Genomic DNA, 17,125 nt, shown 5'->3' on the forward strand with positions numbered 1-17,125 from the left:
ACCCGTTGTTTTAGAGGAGGACAGTTGTTAAAATAACCGCTGTGGGGCATTTCGTGAAATTGTTCTTCAGTATGGTTTCACAAACAAGGACATACTTAATCTTTTGGCACATCAGCACATTGTCATAAGTATCAGGACTGTAAAAAGTATATGCATCTTTTCTGCAGAAAGAACCAGCCTCATAAATTTATGACTTTTTCCTTCTTCCTCAGTGTGGCCCTAATACTCTGTCGTATAAAATACACATTCCATATAAATATAAAAACACAAAGTGTAACATTATGTTCCTTTACTGAATAAGGATAAAACAAAGCAGGTAAACCATCAGCTCCTTTTGAAACTGAAGTCACACAGTGACTCTGCAAGATGATGGAAAGCACAGAGTCAAAGCATTTTATACAACAAAAGGATAAATACACATTCAAAAGGTCTGTATATAAAAACACACAACACATGTCTGCACACTGAAATAAATGCAGGACAAGTCCATACACATCAACTGAACAGACAAATAAACGGATGCAGTAGCCTCCCTGCAAGCTTGTATTACACACAGTATGCAGCACAAACATCATAAGAGGCCAAATCAATTTTAAAAAAAAATGAACACAAAAAACCCCAAATTCCTCTGCCACCGCAGGACATATTTAACCAAAATTGAAAGAACACATACTAACTAAAATAATTCAACACATATTGGTCCCTCAGCAGCCGACCACTGTCGTCATCAGGGAAGATTGCCGGATTGTCCCAGTCCATGGTTGGTGGCACTCTGGGGGCCTTCTCCTTCCTCAGGCAGGCCACATTGTGGAGAACAGCACAAGCCACAGTAATGTCACATGGCCTTGCTGGGCTGACCCTTAATTTGTGAAGGCAGAGAAAGCGTGCTTTCAGGAGGCCAAAGGTCATTTCAACTCTGACCCTGGTCCTGGCATGGGCATGGTTGTAGGCCTGCTGTGCTTCCTGGGGGTCTGTGAAAGGTGTCAGGAGAAAAGACTGGCAGCCATACACCCTGTCTCCCAGCAACACACCAGAGAGTTCACCTGTCAACACAAAATCTCATCATTACTACCTCATAAACAGTGATATTATTGACACAGCCATGATGTAAAAAAGTGGACCGTTTTGGCCCGGTCATGTTTAATCTACACCACACACACCACACACACACCACGAAAAGAGACACTTTCTTTATCACACAAGAACATTCAATGGAGTCAGTGAGCAAGCGAACTTGGGTCCTTTGAAAGGCGCTATATAAATTAAAGTGATTATTATTATTAGCTCATCTTTTTATTCAATACCATTTTATTTTATTTATATAGCGCTTTTCACAATTGTTTCAAAGCAGCTTTACATAAAAAACGGTGGATAACATAAGATTAAACCTTACTAGTGAGCGTAGTAATAATGTAAGGTTTTGATCATTTATCAAAGCCTTATACAGTGTGATGGAGTTACTGTACACAATTTCACTCATATCTGCAGTCCATTTCAATTAAAAATTCGACTGTTTCATAATCAGAGTACAACTGCGTTTTTGGAGATGTGAATTAACTATTTAGATTGTAATTGTAATGTTTTTTAGCAGAGCGGTGAGTGTGTAATTGTGCACTACTTACGCATTCAGGCGGTCTGCAAAACTTTGCCAAGCTTTTTCTCTTTGCTTTATCACTGTGGCGGTGTTGCCTTTCTTCTTAATTATATCTTTTATCTCCTCGTGTGCCTCCGACAGGGAAAAGTACACCGCTCTGGTTGTCATGGTGAATCTGTGATCGGTGGCAGGTCTGTTTGAGTGAGCCGTGAGCGCGCACATATCCAGGATTGGTTTCACCTGGCTTGATGAATCCGTGTCTGCTCATCCTGGCTTGGTCTTTGTGCAACCAATTAAGCCTGGACGCACGTGTTTTAGATTCATTGAGCTCAGCTCAGTCATTTATCCTGGATGTCTTAATTCTACTTTTGTGCAACAGGCAACAGGGGAGAAATTATACATATGCGTGGCTTTTAATTATAAACAAGACCGATATACAACGGGACTCTTATATTGAAATGTATGTCTTACTATTGAAGGCTGCTCATTCAATTTCAGATTAGGGAGATAAAATGCACTCTTACAAACAGTCTAAAATATATTACCATACAGTTGTGTTCAAAATTATTCAACCCCCAATGCTGTAAATGGTTTTAGGGAATTTAGTGTACATTTGTAATTGTATTCAGAATGAAATCCTACAAGGACTTCTTAAAGAACCATATGCAACTAAAATGACATCAATTAGTAATACAGTAGTAAATGTTTCTTTTGTGAATTCTTCATTGACATAATTATTCAACCCCTTAAAGACTACCACTCTGAAGAACAGAGGTTCAATGAAGTGTTTTCAATCAGGTATTGAAAACACCTGTGGATATCAGGGAGCAGCAATAAAGCCTAATAAGCACCAATTAGGCAGCTTTAAAATGACTGTGATACTCAGCTCCTTCTAGACATTTACTGGTGTGGTTACAAACATGGTGAGGTCAAGAGAATGGTCCAGGAAGACAAGAGAACAGGTGATTACTCTTCACAGGAAGGGCAATGGCTATAAGAAGATTGCAAAGATGTTAAACATACCAAGAGACACCATAGGAAGCATCATTCGCAAATTCAAGGCAAAGGGCACTGTTGAAACGCTACCTGGTCGTGGCAGAAAGAAGATGCTGACTTCGACTGCTGTGCGCTACCTGAAGCGTAGAGTGGAGAAAAGTCCCCGTGTGACTGCTGAGGAACTGAGAAAAGATTTGTCAGATGTGGGTACTGAAGTTTCTGCTCAGACAATACGGCGCACCCTGCGTAATGAAGGCCTCCATGCCAGAACTCCCAGGCGCACCCCCTTGCTGTCCCCAAAGAATAAGAAGAGTCGACTGCAGTATGCCAAAAGTCATGTGGACAAACCACAGAAGTTTTGGGATAGTGTTCTGTGGACTGATGAAACAAAATTAGAACTGTTTGGGCCCATGGATCAACGCTATGTTTGGAGGAGGAAGAACAAGGCCTATGAAGAAAAGAACACCTTGCCTACTGTGAAGCATGGCGGGGGGTCAATCATGCTTTGGGGCTGTTTTGCTTCTGCAGGTACTGGGAAGCTTCAGCGTGTGCAAGGTACCATGAATTCTCTTCAGTACCAGAAGATATTGGATGACAATGTGATGCAGTCCGTCACAAACCTGAGGCTTGGAAGACGTTGGACCTTTCAACAGGACAATGATCCCAAGCATACCTCCAAGTCCACTAGAGCATGGTTGCAGATTAAAGGCTGGAACATTTTGAAGTGGCCATCGCAGTCACCAGACTTAAATCCGATTGAGAACCTCTGGTGGGACTTAAAGAAAGCAGTTGCAGTGCGCAAGCCTAAGAATGTGACTGAACTGGAGGCTTTTGCCCATGATGAATGGGCGAAAATACCCGTAGATCGCTGCAAGACACTTGTGTCAAGCTATGCTTCACGTTTAAAAGCTGTTATAACTGTAAAAGGATGTTGTACTAAGTACTAAGATTGAATGTCACTTGGGGGTTGAATAAAACTGATAATGATGTGAGCTCAGAAAAGACATTTGTGGTTATTTCATTATAAATGTTATGTTATATTTGTCTGACCTACATGTGCCTCTTTGATTTAATTGTAAGCAGGATGACTGAATGATCATAATCAATGTCAAACCGACCAAAACAATCAATTTCAGTGGGGGTTGAATCATTTTGAACACAACTGTATATACACTGCAATATAAACATATTCACAAATTATAAACAGCAATCGCTTGGCATAAATGTGGGATATTCATTGATTGTGAACTGCTCTAAAGCGGTCGCTGCCTGTAGAATGCAAAACAGCACCTGGTGCCAAATCATACAGCATCCTCATCACTCTTCTTCAAGATGGCGGATGACAGAGTAACTCGTGTCTGGATTGTTGGAAGTTCAATTATTCGAAGGCTGTAACCTTGGTCTTCGCTGCAGCATAACCTGGGAGGGCAGAGGAGGCAAACTCTGGGAGCAGTTGCTTCCAGTGTTGAGATCTCTCAGGGCCAAAGCTCAGCGCCAGCTCCCGACATCTTGGTTATTCACTTCGGTGGAAACAGCTTATGTCGGGAGGGCCGCAACCGCCTGGATATCCTTCGGGAAACGAACACGGACCTGGCGGAAGTCTTAAGGTTGCTCCCCAGAACTAGGCTTCTTTTTTCGTCCATTCTGCCCTGACTGAAATGGCATGGGCAGATTGCTAGGTCTGCATAAGGCATTGAACGGAGCCGGCAGTGGCTGAACAGTGCGGTTGCAGGCTTCCTGGCAGAGAGACAGATGCACTGTCATTCCAACATCGATCTGTCCAGGGACGGTGTCCACCTGAGCCCAGAGGGGAATGAGCTTCTGCTGAGTAACCTCAGAGAAGGTCTGCAGGTAGAACTCCGAAGATGAAGCCACCAAATGTCCTTTTAAGGGCAGCAACGGCTCTTTTAAGAGCCACCCATTAATTCAAATTAAGCGCATTTTTCTTCAAGACTCCTCACATTACATACATTTTTTTTTTTGAACATATGACACATGTATATCACAAACAATGATAAGAAATCGTATGACTTTAATATAATAAAGTTTATGTACTGTTAGACTGTTCTGTGTTCCTGACTGGACTAGGGGTTAGCAATTTTGTTTAGCATGCAAGAGGTTCAGGGTTCGAAACCACCCTTGTACAGCATTTTTTCTAACACTTTATAATAAAGCTTCATTAGTTCACATAAAAGTTACTACATTAGTTAACACGAACTAATAATGAACTCCACTTGTACAGCATTTATTAATCTTTGTTCATGTTAATTTCAACATGTACTAATAAATAGTAAAAGCATTGCATTGCATAAAGCATTGCATAAGAAAAGGGATGGGGGTTCAGCGAAAAATCGGCAGCTGGCAGCAGGAAGTAGCTGCCATTGGCAGCAGGAAGTCTGCCATATTAGGAGGGACCTAAGAGGGGGTTCAGCGAAAAATCGGCAGCTGGCAGCAGGAAGTAGCTGACACTAATAACCGGAAGTCGGAGGTGGATGACGCTTTTAGCAAGGCAAATAAATTATTAATAAATTATCAATTTATATTTAAATTTAGTACTTATTCAAAATACTTAAATGTGTAATTATTTTGTATTTGATTTAAAAAGTTTTATCAAATATAAATCAAGTAACGAAGATCATAGACATAATACAAAAAACAAACATTAAGCTACACTTGAAATTATGAATTTGTACGTGTATAAATATAATTTATGAATGAGTGTACATGTTTGTTAAATAATGAAATATATACATACATGAATGCCTATATAATCATATTGTATATTTATTAAATGTACATAAACATTCATTAGTAAAGTCCTGTCTAAAAGAAAAAAAGAACATTGTCTCATTGTCTTAATTGGCACGGATTCGTGTTGGAAACACAAGATCAACTATCAAAGTTGGTCTTACCTTGAACGCAGGGGTCCTTCAAAGTCCCTTCGGTCTTCTAACAAAGGCTCCTCTCCAAGGTCTTCTACTTAATCTATTGTTCGAATCTTTAAGTGAAGGAGGCAGACTTAAACCTTTTTGTCTTTTCAGGATCCTCACATTGGGAGGCCTTGTTTTTATTAAAAGTAGTGTAATACAGATAGGTGTGTGTAATATATGTAAAAGAAAAAGTTACAAATAAAATCTTCCTTCAAATAATCAAATAGTACTAGAATAAGTAAAAGGTATTAACATGCAAAGATTATAACAAACCAAGAAACACTCTCCAAGTGTAAACTTGTGTTTGTTCCATGATACACCTAAAGTATAACATGCACTAAGGCTGTCTACAATAGAATGCACACCCAATGTGATTCAATTCAGGCTTTTATACTTTTTTACCGTGGCCAGTTGAATCTGGCTGTCAGGTTTGGTTGGCTGCGTGCCTTCTAGAGGCTACCATATTATTTCCTAAACACTTCTCGGTTTCCCAAACATATCTCGCCGTCGACTTCTGTGTGCGCTGCTAATGTCTATATATGGTCATATGGTTGCAGTTAACTTCCTGTAACTTGTCAAGCTATGATTATATATGACTGAAGCTTTCTCTCGCCGTGGAATTCGACAGCAAGCTATAAAACACTACACGTGCAGGTTACTCCCCACGGATACACAGAAAGCTTCATTTCAACAGCAGGCCTTGAAACACTTTGTGTGCAGATACTCCCTGGTGGTAATTTATAAGCATTCACTACAAGAAAGTTTACAGTAAAATAAACAATATTAATCTAACCAACTCTATTACATGAGAATACACGATTATAATAAAAAGAAAAGCATTTCAGAATTTTCTTGAACATTCTGAAAATAAAACATCATAACACATAATGCATTATAATCTTCTTTTCTTTTGGAATCTTCTTCCAGCTGTCTAGGTACAGCGTCTGATCCCTCGGTGTCTTCTTCTAAACACTCATATTCAAATCTTTCAACTCTTCAACCAATTCTTCAACTTTTTGTATTATCTATGTCCGTCTGTCTACTGACGGATAAGTTAATAATTGGTTATGGTGTACCTTTATATTTATTATTATTTATTTGCTGAGAGCCAGTATTAAGAAAACCAGTATCAGGTATGTAGAGTCCTGCAACTCCATCCAGTACATGCCAGTGTCTGATAACATCTTGTGCATGCCACTGGCTTTCAACAGTTTTACATTTGTAGTATTTCAATACATTCTTGTCTGTGTTTCATAAAACAGCTGTAACTTTTGAAACAGGCTTGATATTTGTTGTTCTGAAATTAGAATGATCAACAACAATTCTAACTAGATTGTAAATTTCGTAGAAAAACTAAGTTGGCTTGAAAAAGCCTAGCCAGAAAGTTTGAAAAAGTTTTACAATGTTCTAGCATGGTTTAACATGATTTAAAATGTTTCTAGTGTTAGGGGATAACAGCATAAAGACCCCGGATCTGATATGATGAAAGAAGACCAGGAGTCATGAGGTACAATCAAATAAGTAAAAATTTATTGAAGAATAGTTTCATCGGTAGAGCCAGGCGTCAAAGTCTCATGGGGTCACAGGCCAGAGACTCTACCGTACACAATCTCACACCAGTTATAACATTTCCAAGGGCATGAATGACATCAGTACATACACATTGGCTACTTGTCATTTGCAAGAGAACAAAGTTATAACAATTCTACACTTATGGACAGATAGGAGGGTAGAAGATTAGTAAGGAAAACAATTTCTTTGTTTTCCTTACTGATCCTCTACCCTCCTTATCTATCCATAAGTGTAGAATGGTTATAACTTTATGAATAGTTAGAAAGAAAGAAAAGAATTAGAAACAAAGAAAAAGTTTAAGTTAAAGGTTTGTTAGAAAAAAAAAAAGAAAGAGTAGTTAGATAGGCTTTTAGATTGGAACTGGTTGATTGAACGGCATTTCGCGCTCCAGTAGCTGGCACCAATCACTGAAAAACCCTGGATGGGTGTTTTCGGAGTAAAAGCCTTGCATTTCTCCTCGTTTTCCTCTTCCAACATAACCTAGAGGATTTATAAGAAAATTGTGACATTAATATCCAAATTACCTTATTAACAGTACACATGGATGCAGTCACAGATTCACTGTCTCTAACATAAAAGTTAAAATCCAACTTACAGAGCAACAATTATTTATTAATCTGATAATTAATATACGAACTTACCGAGTGAAATACCGCCGCCATTACTGAAGATTCACCGGCGCTGCTGTTGCTTGACTTCCAGTTAAATGTGATTGGTTGCTACTACATTGTAGAAACTGTTGTACATGCTTTTATTTCTACGAGGTTGGATTATTGTAATGCCCTATATCTGGGTTTGAATGTATCTCTCATAGCTCGCCTACAATATGTTCAAAATGCTGCTGCTAGGCTTTTAACTGGCACTAAGAAGAGGGAACATATAACACCTGTGTTAATTTCTTTACACTGGCTTCCAGTATTGTCTAGGATAGAATATAAGGTCCTGATCACTGTGTATAAGGCCTTACATCAACAGGCTCCTGACTACATAAGAGCTATGTTGAGTCCATATAAATCTTCTCGCTCTTTGAGAGCAAATGAGCATATGTTGTTGTCCGTTCTGCGTACACGGTTGAGGAGGAGTGGAGATCGTGCATTCTCCGTGGCAGCTCCTGTGTTATGGAATGGGCTACCATTGTCTTTGAAATCATCTCCCTCTTTGGGTAGTTTTAAAGGTCAATTGAAGACTTTTCTTTTTTACAAGGCTTTTGCTATATGATTAGTATGTTTTCCTGAGTTACTGTGTATGGTATTTTTGCACTTTTATTATGATGTTAGTTTGATGTGTTTTATGATTATACTTTTTATGACTTATATAATGTTTTTACCATGTAAAGCACTTTGGTCCATTGTTATGGTGTTGAAAGTGCTATACAAATAAATTTTGATTGATTGATACGTTGGACGATATATTGGCTGCCACGAAATAACAGGTCCCTCCTAATATGGCAGGACTTCCTGCTGCCAATGGCAGCTACTTCCTGCTGCCAGCTGCTGATTTTTTGCTGGGGTTTAGATTCGGTGGCTGCACATGCTGTACGCTGCTCTTGGGGCAATCACTTTCACACTGGTGAGTTCAGCCTCAACACTTACACTGATTGTTAGTACTGACCACAACAACTGGTCTAAATATCTAAAATGTTAGGAAGAGTTTTCAAACTTAATCAATATAAACATGTGATGTACATAAAATTCTGTTTTAGTTGATTAATGACAAATGAATAGTTGAGCTACTGTAAAAACTGTGTGTGTGTGTGTGTGTGTGTATGTGTGTGTGTGTGGGTGTGTAGTTTCTGGTGTATGACACTCTGCTGCTGTTGGGGAACCATCTTCATGGTTGAGTCCAGAGGAGTACGTATACGGAGCTCTGTCTCTCTACACCGACATCCTCCAGATCTTCCTCTTCCCGCCGAACCCCGACAAAAGCTCCAAATGAACACGCACACACACACACACACAACTTTTCTGATCAGATATTTATGATAATTTACTGACCACATCCATGTTTATTTCATAAAAACATAAAAACAGACTATTGCATTTGGAATGTTTCAAACCTTTCTTTTTCTTTTTGTTTTTTTCTTTTTCCAAACAGAAACCTTTTCTTCTCTGTATTGGTAAATATAACAGATTTGTTATAATCATTTAATAATTAAATTAAGTATTATAATATTTTTGGCTCATTTGATTGATTGCATTCACTTTGTTTATTTTTAAGACTCGCCTGATGATGTTTTGGATGATATTTGTACGATATTGTTTACTGGTTATTCGCCAGTCTCTTCCATTAAACAGAGATGCAGGACTCCAGAGTGTAAAACAGAACTTTACGTAGTTGGGATGCAAATCGTGATGTTGACGAAAGATTTTTTTTGTGTGTGGTGGTTTAGTTTCCTATAATAATACAGAAAATGAACCGATTAATCTGGAAATTACATTCTTAATACAGACATGTCATGACTGTACAATGTATACAACTGTTCACCATGTTATGTCTAAACTAGGAATGTACCGATACCACTTTTTCTCTTCCGATCCGATTCCAATACCAGCGTTTGCGATATCTCTGTTCTTTTCTACCTTTAAAACTAAAGAATGTATACAACAAGTTTAGTTATTACGATTTATTTGTTTCTGGCAAAGAAATACAAAAATGCCCATTACTGTATGAAAATGAAAACACAAGAAACCTTAAAAAAGTATTAATGCAGTAGCAAACAGTACTTTTAACAGTTAGTGGTATAACAATCTAAACCATATATACTGCAATTATTAAATTAAATTATTTTCTGAAGAAAATAATATTTTAAAGTGAATCTTAAATTAGAACTCTTGAAACACAATGAAAATGTATTAAACAGTAAACCTTGCACCCAAATGAGCGACATGTTTAACGCGCTGAGGTAAATGGAAAGGGTGCCTGCTAAACGTGTTTCATGAGCACATATTTCCCCTAAAATTTATTATATTTATTTACATTAATGTAATTTTAATATATAAGTGTATTTTTCTTATAAGTTTAAGCAATAGTTTATGATGTTTGCTGTTCATTAATCAACCACCATGGGCATGGGCATCGGAAGTAAATAAAAAGTGGGTGTGTCCTGTTCCACACACATATAATGGTTCCGACGCCCATGGATTTCAGGAAGCAGGAGCGTGGTCAGTGCTGTAGGTAAAACGCGGAATGGAGTTTAATTTATTTTAGAGTTTAGGGCATTCCTCAAGCGAGAATGGATTCGACTGGCGGCGCTCTGAAAAGTAATAAAAAAGACATTATGCGCTGAATAAAGACAGTAAAAGTGGGTGGGTCCAATATTATTGGTCTTAAAAAGTGTGTGGGTCCTGTCCCACCTACATATGATGGTTCCGACACCCATGACCACAGGTATCGAATTTGGATCGGTCACGCACCACCGATACCCGATCCACTCAAAATGCTTGGATCGGCACCGATAAAGATCCAAAATATCGGATCAGTACATCCCTAGTCTAAACTATAAGATGTAATAAAGACAAATGTTAGTGGCGCAGTGAAGAACAAAATGGCGATCACACGTCCATTATATGGTCTAGTACAAAGCAAATAAGATAATACGTCACACAGTTCCTTGAATATCCACCAAGACAAATGAATGAAGCTTTAGCTTACAATAATATTCAATCCACAGATAAATTGAATCATTATCGTGAGTGAATAATGATCTTTATGGTGAAACTGCTGTGTCATGTACCGATCCATACAAACATAGAAATTCCATAAGAAACTCTGCTTTAGGTGCTTATAGTTCAATATTGATTGTCTTTGTTAGTTACTAGGTCAATAACTCGAATGATGTGTATGGACCTATTCCCCTCAGATTAAATGGAATGGGCCCTGAGTGTGTGTTTTTAGGATCTCTCCTATTAAAATACCTATATAGATGTTATCTAGACACTCATTCCAGAAACCTTTGGTATAAAATAGACACTACAACAACAGTATTTATTTTTATTTTAATTAAATTGGGTACAGTGGCGGTAAAGTCAAAGTTGTTGTAGTCGTGCACGAATATGAAGTGGGACTCCTTGGCCCCTTAAACACTTTTATCAAACAGTTCACTAAAAACTATTTCTAAAAGAAAAAAACGTAGCGGCTCTGAGTCCTGTCTAGGGAGCGGTGTGATGAGGTGTTAGACAAACTGCTCGGCTAATTGGAGAAGAGAGCTCCTTTCACAAAGAAAGTGGCGCCATGAATCTCTTTCGTCCCCCTCTCACTCTTCCATCCCCCCCTCCTCCATTCCTCTTTTCCTCCCCCCTCTCCTCCTCCACCTCTCTCTCCATTGCTCTTCCCCTTTCTCTCCCCCATTCCTCTCTTCCTCTCCTCTATTCCTCCCCCCCGCCTCCTCCATCTCTCTTTCTCTCCTCCATTCAATTCCCCCCTTTCTCTCTCTCTTTCTCACCTCCATTCCTCTCTCTCCCACTCTCTCTCTCCTCCTTTCCACAGACCTCCACCAATCACGGCCTTTCACCGCAGGTTATATGTAAATTAAACCCCTTTTTCTAAATTTAATATTTTTACATTTACTCTTTATTATTATTATTACTAAATAGTATACAACTATCTACACACAATGAACTAAAATAAAAGTGAAGTAAAATTTTTTTAGTCTGGACTACAGATGTACAAGGTTTCAGCACAGACACAACACGTGATCTCTACACAACTGAATGACAGATTCTATCAGGTGTGTATAGACCACGCCCTGTTCACCTGGAACTGTCCAATACTGCCACCTTCTGGTAAAACATGTAACATATAGACAATTTTGTACAATATTTATGCAGAAATATAGGAATTTATAAAGGTTTTATGTAATGTTACAATTCCATTGGATTGGAATCAGTTTAAAATGATGTTAAGATGACATTTTAATTTGTAATAAGTTTAATAATATAAATCTTGTATTTGGCACTGTGGCAGGAGTGATGCAGATTGAAGTATGAATTGCAATATAGTGATGACTAAGATAAATGACCTTATATACCTGCTGTATCATATTTATACACATATATTCAACACCATTTTACTATAACATTCTGTATAAAATAGACATTTATAATTAGTTGTTTCTATAAAGTATATATTCATCTTAAAAAATCAGTATCAACATGTTTTTTAAATGAGCAAAGATTTCCCTGCAAAAAACCTAAAGCCTGCTATTGACTGCAGAGCCCGGGTTAATCCACTAGGGGGCAGGAGACAAGTCTCAGGTTGTATACAACAGATTTTTGAGGAAAGTATTGATAATGCAGGTTTTACAGAGGTCTCAGAATATCATGATACATTTGGCATTATAGGGTTTAATTATTTTTTATTCTTGAACAAATAATAATGAAAAGTCCCAGGTGTTTGTTAGAGAAATGAGAACCTGCTCCACATAATTAATGTTTTTATTAATTCATGTTTTTATTTATTTATTAAACTGCAGTAATGATGTGTTTAAAACTCCTCCTCATCACTAGGGCAGCACAGTGAAGTGAGCAGATCAGAACACTCACTGTGCCCTAGTTAGTGTACTAGCTGTGTGTGCTGGCTAGAAATGACTTCAGTAGGAAAAAAAATAAAAACAACTGATCTGAACTTTATATTAGTCAGAATAAAGACCTGGGTCACGTCTCAATCCACAGCCTAGTGCACTACAGAGAGAGAGAGAAAGAGAGAGAGAGTGTGTGTGTGTGTTTTTTTATATCGAATATAATATCAAGATCATGACATTTAGTACACTAGTACTGAGTATAGCGTGCCATTCTGTTACATACAACAGTTTTAAGTCCTGGGCTGTGTCCCAAATTACACACTAATTTAGTACACATTAAATCCAAATGTATTACTTGACCTGAACCCTAATTAACACTGCTGTAATACTTTCACACACTATTCAGTACAGTAGTGTGTGGTTTGATTCACCCACCGATTCACCAACATTAGAGCACAGATTTCTTTTACACAGATTAAAGTACACTGGTTTAAAGTTCACTGCATCCCTTCACCAGTCAGAACTGACATCATACATTTCAGTATTAGATGTTTAATCATGAAAAGACACGGCTGCCCAACCACTTCCCAAACCCCAATTAGTGTGTGTGTGTTTAGTTTCTGCCGTATGACACTCAGTTGCTGTTGGGAAACCGAGTTCCTAGGATGAGTCCAGATGAGCACGTATACGGAGCTCTGTCTCTCTACACTGACATCATCCAGATCTTCCTCTTCCTGCTGCAGATCACCAGCAGCAGCTCCGAACGAACACACACACACACACCTTGTTGTGTGACATTTCTTCTCAAACACAAACAAATCTGATGGATTTCAAATAAATTAAAAAAAAGTTCTTTCCCTTTGTTCCTTGCATTCATTTTCAGCCTTTGCTTGTTTTTTAATTAATTTCTTCATTATTAGCCCTAATTAACACTACTGTAATACTTTCACACACTGTTCAGTACAGTAGTGTGTGGTTTGAGACGTGTCCTTACCCACCGATTCACCAACATTAGAGTACAGATTTACTTTACACAGATCAAAGTACACTCGTAATTATGATTATTGTTTAATCATGAAAAGACACGGCTGCCCCGCCACTTCCTGTCCCCAACCCGTGTGTGTGTGTGTGTGTGTGTGTGTGTGTGTGTGTGTGTGTGAGGTCAGCCAGGGATTAACACCTTTGACCTCTAGGGTGTCAGGCGCTTGGGGTCGCGGGGGAACATGGAGGTCTGACGCACGTTGTGTAGGCCGAGGTACAGCATGGTTACTCGCTCCAGACCTGATGGATGACACACGCACAGGTTTAGACAACAGATCTGTTCCAAATCACACAAGTGCACACTAAGTAGTGTGCTAAATTTACCTTACCTTAACATACGACTTGGGCTGTGTCCCAAATCACAAACCACTTTCACCATGCTATTGAGTAGTACACAAATGACTAGACTTGGGCTGTGTCCCAAATCACACAGTACTGTACAACAATAGTGCACACTATTTTTATATTCTAAATTAATAGTCAAAATAAGGATGGCGTTTGAAACACTGCTCTTTTAAACTCGTCTCAAATAACATACAAGGATGCTACATAGTGTGTATTTACCTTAAGGAGCACAGGACTTGGGCCATGTTTAACCAGAGCCGTCAACATTAGCTTAGCTTTTGACCTGCTCTTGTTGCCCCCTGATGGTTTTTTTGTTTATTGTGTGTGTGTGTTCATGTATTTGTCTGATGTTTGTTTGATTGCTGGCGTCTTGTGTTTCTAATGTACATCATAGCTAATACTTACGTGTAGTACTTTTATTAAATGTATTGTAGCTAGTGTTGTAGTACTCGAGATCGGTCACTTTTTAAAGGTCTTGGTCTCGTCTCGGAATCGACCGCATTTTTACTCGGTCTCGTCTTGGTCTCGTACGAAGAGGACTCGGGATTTCATTTCAAGACCGGTCAAGACCAAAACTGAGGGCATATCACGAAATCATTACTGCGATTGGACAATTAACTTCCGACCAAGAGCTTGACTCGTGTCTAATTTTAAATGTTTTTACTCCCCTCCCCGCGACCCCCAACCCCCACATCGCATTACACTCCACACGTGAAAGCGGGAGACAGGAGAGCAAGTTGTGCCGTCACCGTGACCTTGACTGTCGGAGAGATGTCAGCCAAATCTTCTGTTATACAATTTGGCTACCTAAACCACAAAGAGTTCATCTGTAAAAATGCATCCAAAAGAAAACATACAGCAGTGTGTAAGTTCTGCAACCCAACGCTTACTGAGACGGCTGGGACCACATCAAACTTCTATCGACATTTGGAAAGGAAGCATAAAGAAAGATAAGCTAAGTGCAAGTAATGCTGGCAAATTTTGCTGTAATGATAGCAAATTTTGCTGTACCAAAACTCAAGTTCACCCCTCCCTCCCCATAGTGCTGGGCGATATTAACCACGTTAGATATCACGTGAGAATCACGTCAAATCACGTGAGATATATTTGTTAAAACAAACTGATCAAAAATAAAATGCAAAAACAGGGTTTCCTTCCACGTTGTACAATAAAGCTACACAATAACGTTACCAACATGTAAATGAAAAATATATAATAATTATTATATAATAATTTGCCTACTAAGCAAGACTTAATGCTTGGATCTGTATGATACATACTGTACGAGCTTGTTAGGAGTGTTTTGCCACTGCAGTTCATTCAGGTTTGGCATATAATGTCATCAATGTTTAAGGTTTTCCCAATTACAATTTTTGTAATTTTGTGGCTGAAGCACCTGCATTGTGTTAGGTGGATGGCAAACCATGGAAAAGGAGTTCTGAATAAATGGTTAAGTTAATTTCAGCTCTTAAGTGTTTGTTCGCATTTATTTGCTTATAGAAGAAAAAGATAAATTCCCACATATCTGCAATGCCTTTTGATTATTTTAACTTCTCTCTTACACACCCACACACATGAGAGAAGTGCCAATCGTATGCATATTCCACATTTTATCATAAGTGTGTCATGCAGTGTGGGAACATGCACTGGTCTTGGTCTTGGTCTTGACTTGGTCTCGACCCTTCAAAGTCTTGGTCTTGACTCGGTCTCAGCCTGTCTTGGTCTTGGTCTTGACTCGGTCTCAGCCTGTCTTGGTCTTGACTTGGTCTCAGCCTGTCTTGGTCTTGGTCTTGACTTGGTCTCGACCCTTCAAAGTCTTGGTCTTGTCTTGGTCTCGGTTTAGGTGGTCTTGACTACAACACTAATTGTAGATTTATTGTTATTTCAATATGTACTTTTATTTACTTTTATCTTTTTTAGTGCGACTATTACCATCTGTCTAGGGACTACAGGTGAAAATTAGCCATCTGGCTAACTCTGGCATATTGACAGAAATGTTTATTAATATGCATTGTCCCTGTAATAAATAAATAAATAAATAAATAAATAAATAAAGTCTCAAATAATAAGAGTCCAGACTGAGTGCAGCAGTATGTGATTTTTAACATGGCCCAAGTTCACGCAATATTTAGCACAAAAGTATTTTTAAACTAGTCTCAAATAACATAAGAGTGTGTGAAGATTCATCACAGAACCTGTGGCATGTCCCAAAACGTACAATAGTGTAACGACTTTTTATAAACACTTTTTGTGTGTCTCAAATAGGACTGTAGTGTGCTGAACATGTACATAAAACTACCTTAGCCCATGACTTCAGTTATGTTCTAATACACAACGATACTCTACAACACTAAGTCAAAAATACTGCACTACTATTTAACTAAATTCAGTAACATTTAGTACACAAAGATTTGGGTTCTGTCCTAAATCACAATCAAATGCTTTAAGTAGTAAAGGAAGAGAAACAGAGGATAATGTCTCTCACCAATTCCTCCTCCAGCGTGGGGCGGAGCTCCGTAACGGAACGAGTCGATGTAGGCTTTAATCTTCTCCAAGTCTAAACACACACACACACACATTATCAGTTACAATTCTATTTAAATAGCAGTTACTTCACCCTGAATCAGTGCTCAGTCACAACCGAATCAAATCACTCACTCAAATTCTGCATTTGACTCATCCGATTCAGTTAACAGACGTTGTTTATGACTGTTTATAGTTACGCTTAAATACTGATTCGCAAAAATCAATCAATTCATTTAAATCAATCCGTATTGCTTAATTGCTTCAGTTAACAGACTAATGTTATTTATATGACTTCAGAGTTGCACTAATTGAATCGAATATATAGAATCAATGCCTTTGATTCACCTGATTCAGTTCACAGACTAATATTATTTATATGACTGTTTAGAATTTAACTTAAATACTGATTCAAAAATGAATCACATGAATCAAATCACTGCTCATTTAATTCACTTGAGAGACAATTGTGATTTTAGACACTTTATAGTTTTATTTGAAAAATACAAAACTGTGTGTGTATGTGTGTAGTAGTTGTGTGTGAGAGTGTGCGTGTGTAGTAGGTGTGTGTGTGTGTAGTAGGTGTGTGTGTGTGTGTAGTAGGAG

The 17,125-nt window shown here is 38.3% G+C and overlaps 1 protein-coding gene and 1 pseudogene across 1 annotated transcript in view; one reads left to right on the top strand and one right to left on the bottom strand.

The window, feature by feature from the left end:
- The window catches only part of LOC132850639 (protein lifeguard 3-like), a 55,629-nt pseudogene extending 42,195 nt beyond the window's left edge, over positions 1-13,434 (top strand).
- The window catches only part of dars1 (aspartyl-tRNA synthetase 1), a 31,409-nt gene continuing 26,799 nt past the window's right edge, over positions 12,516-17,125 (bottom strand). The window contains exons 17-18 of the mRNA XM_060877044.1: positions 16,482-16,553; positions 12,516-13,891 (exon numbers count right to left, since the gene is read on the bottom strand). Of these exons, the coding sequence (XP_060733027.1) occupies positions 13,800-13,891; positions 16,482-16,553 (164 nt within the window). The 3' untranslated portion in view covers positions 12,516-13,799. The remainder of the gene's footprint in view (positions 13,892-16,481; positions 16,554-17,125) is intronic.

This window comes from Tachysurus vachellii, chromosome 8 (genome assembly GCF_030014155.1).
Source record: "Tachysurus vachellii isolate PV-2020 chromosome 8, HZAU_Pvac_v1, whole genome shotgun sequence".
Lineage (NCBI taxonomy): Eukaryota > Metazoa > Chordata > Actinopteri > Siluriformes > Bagridae > Tachysurus > Tachysurus vachellii.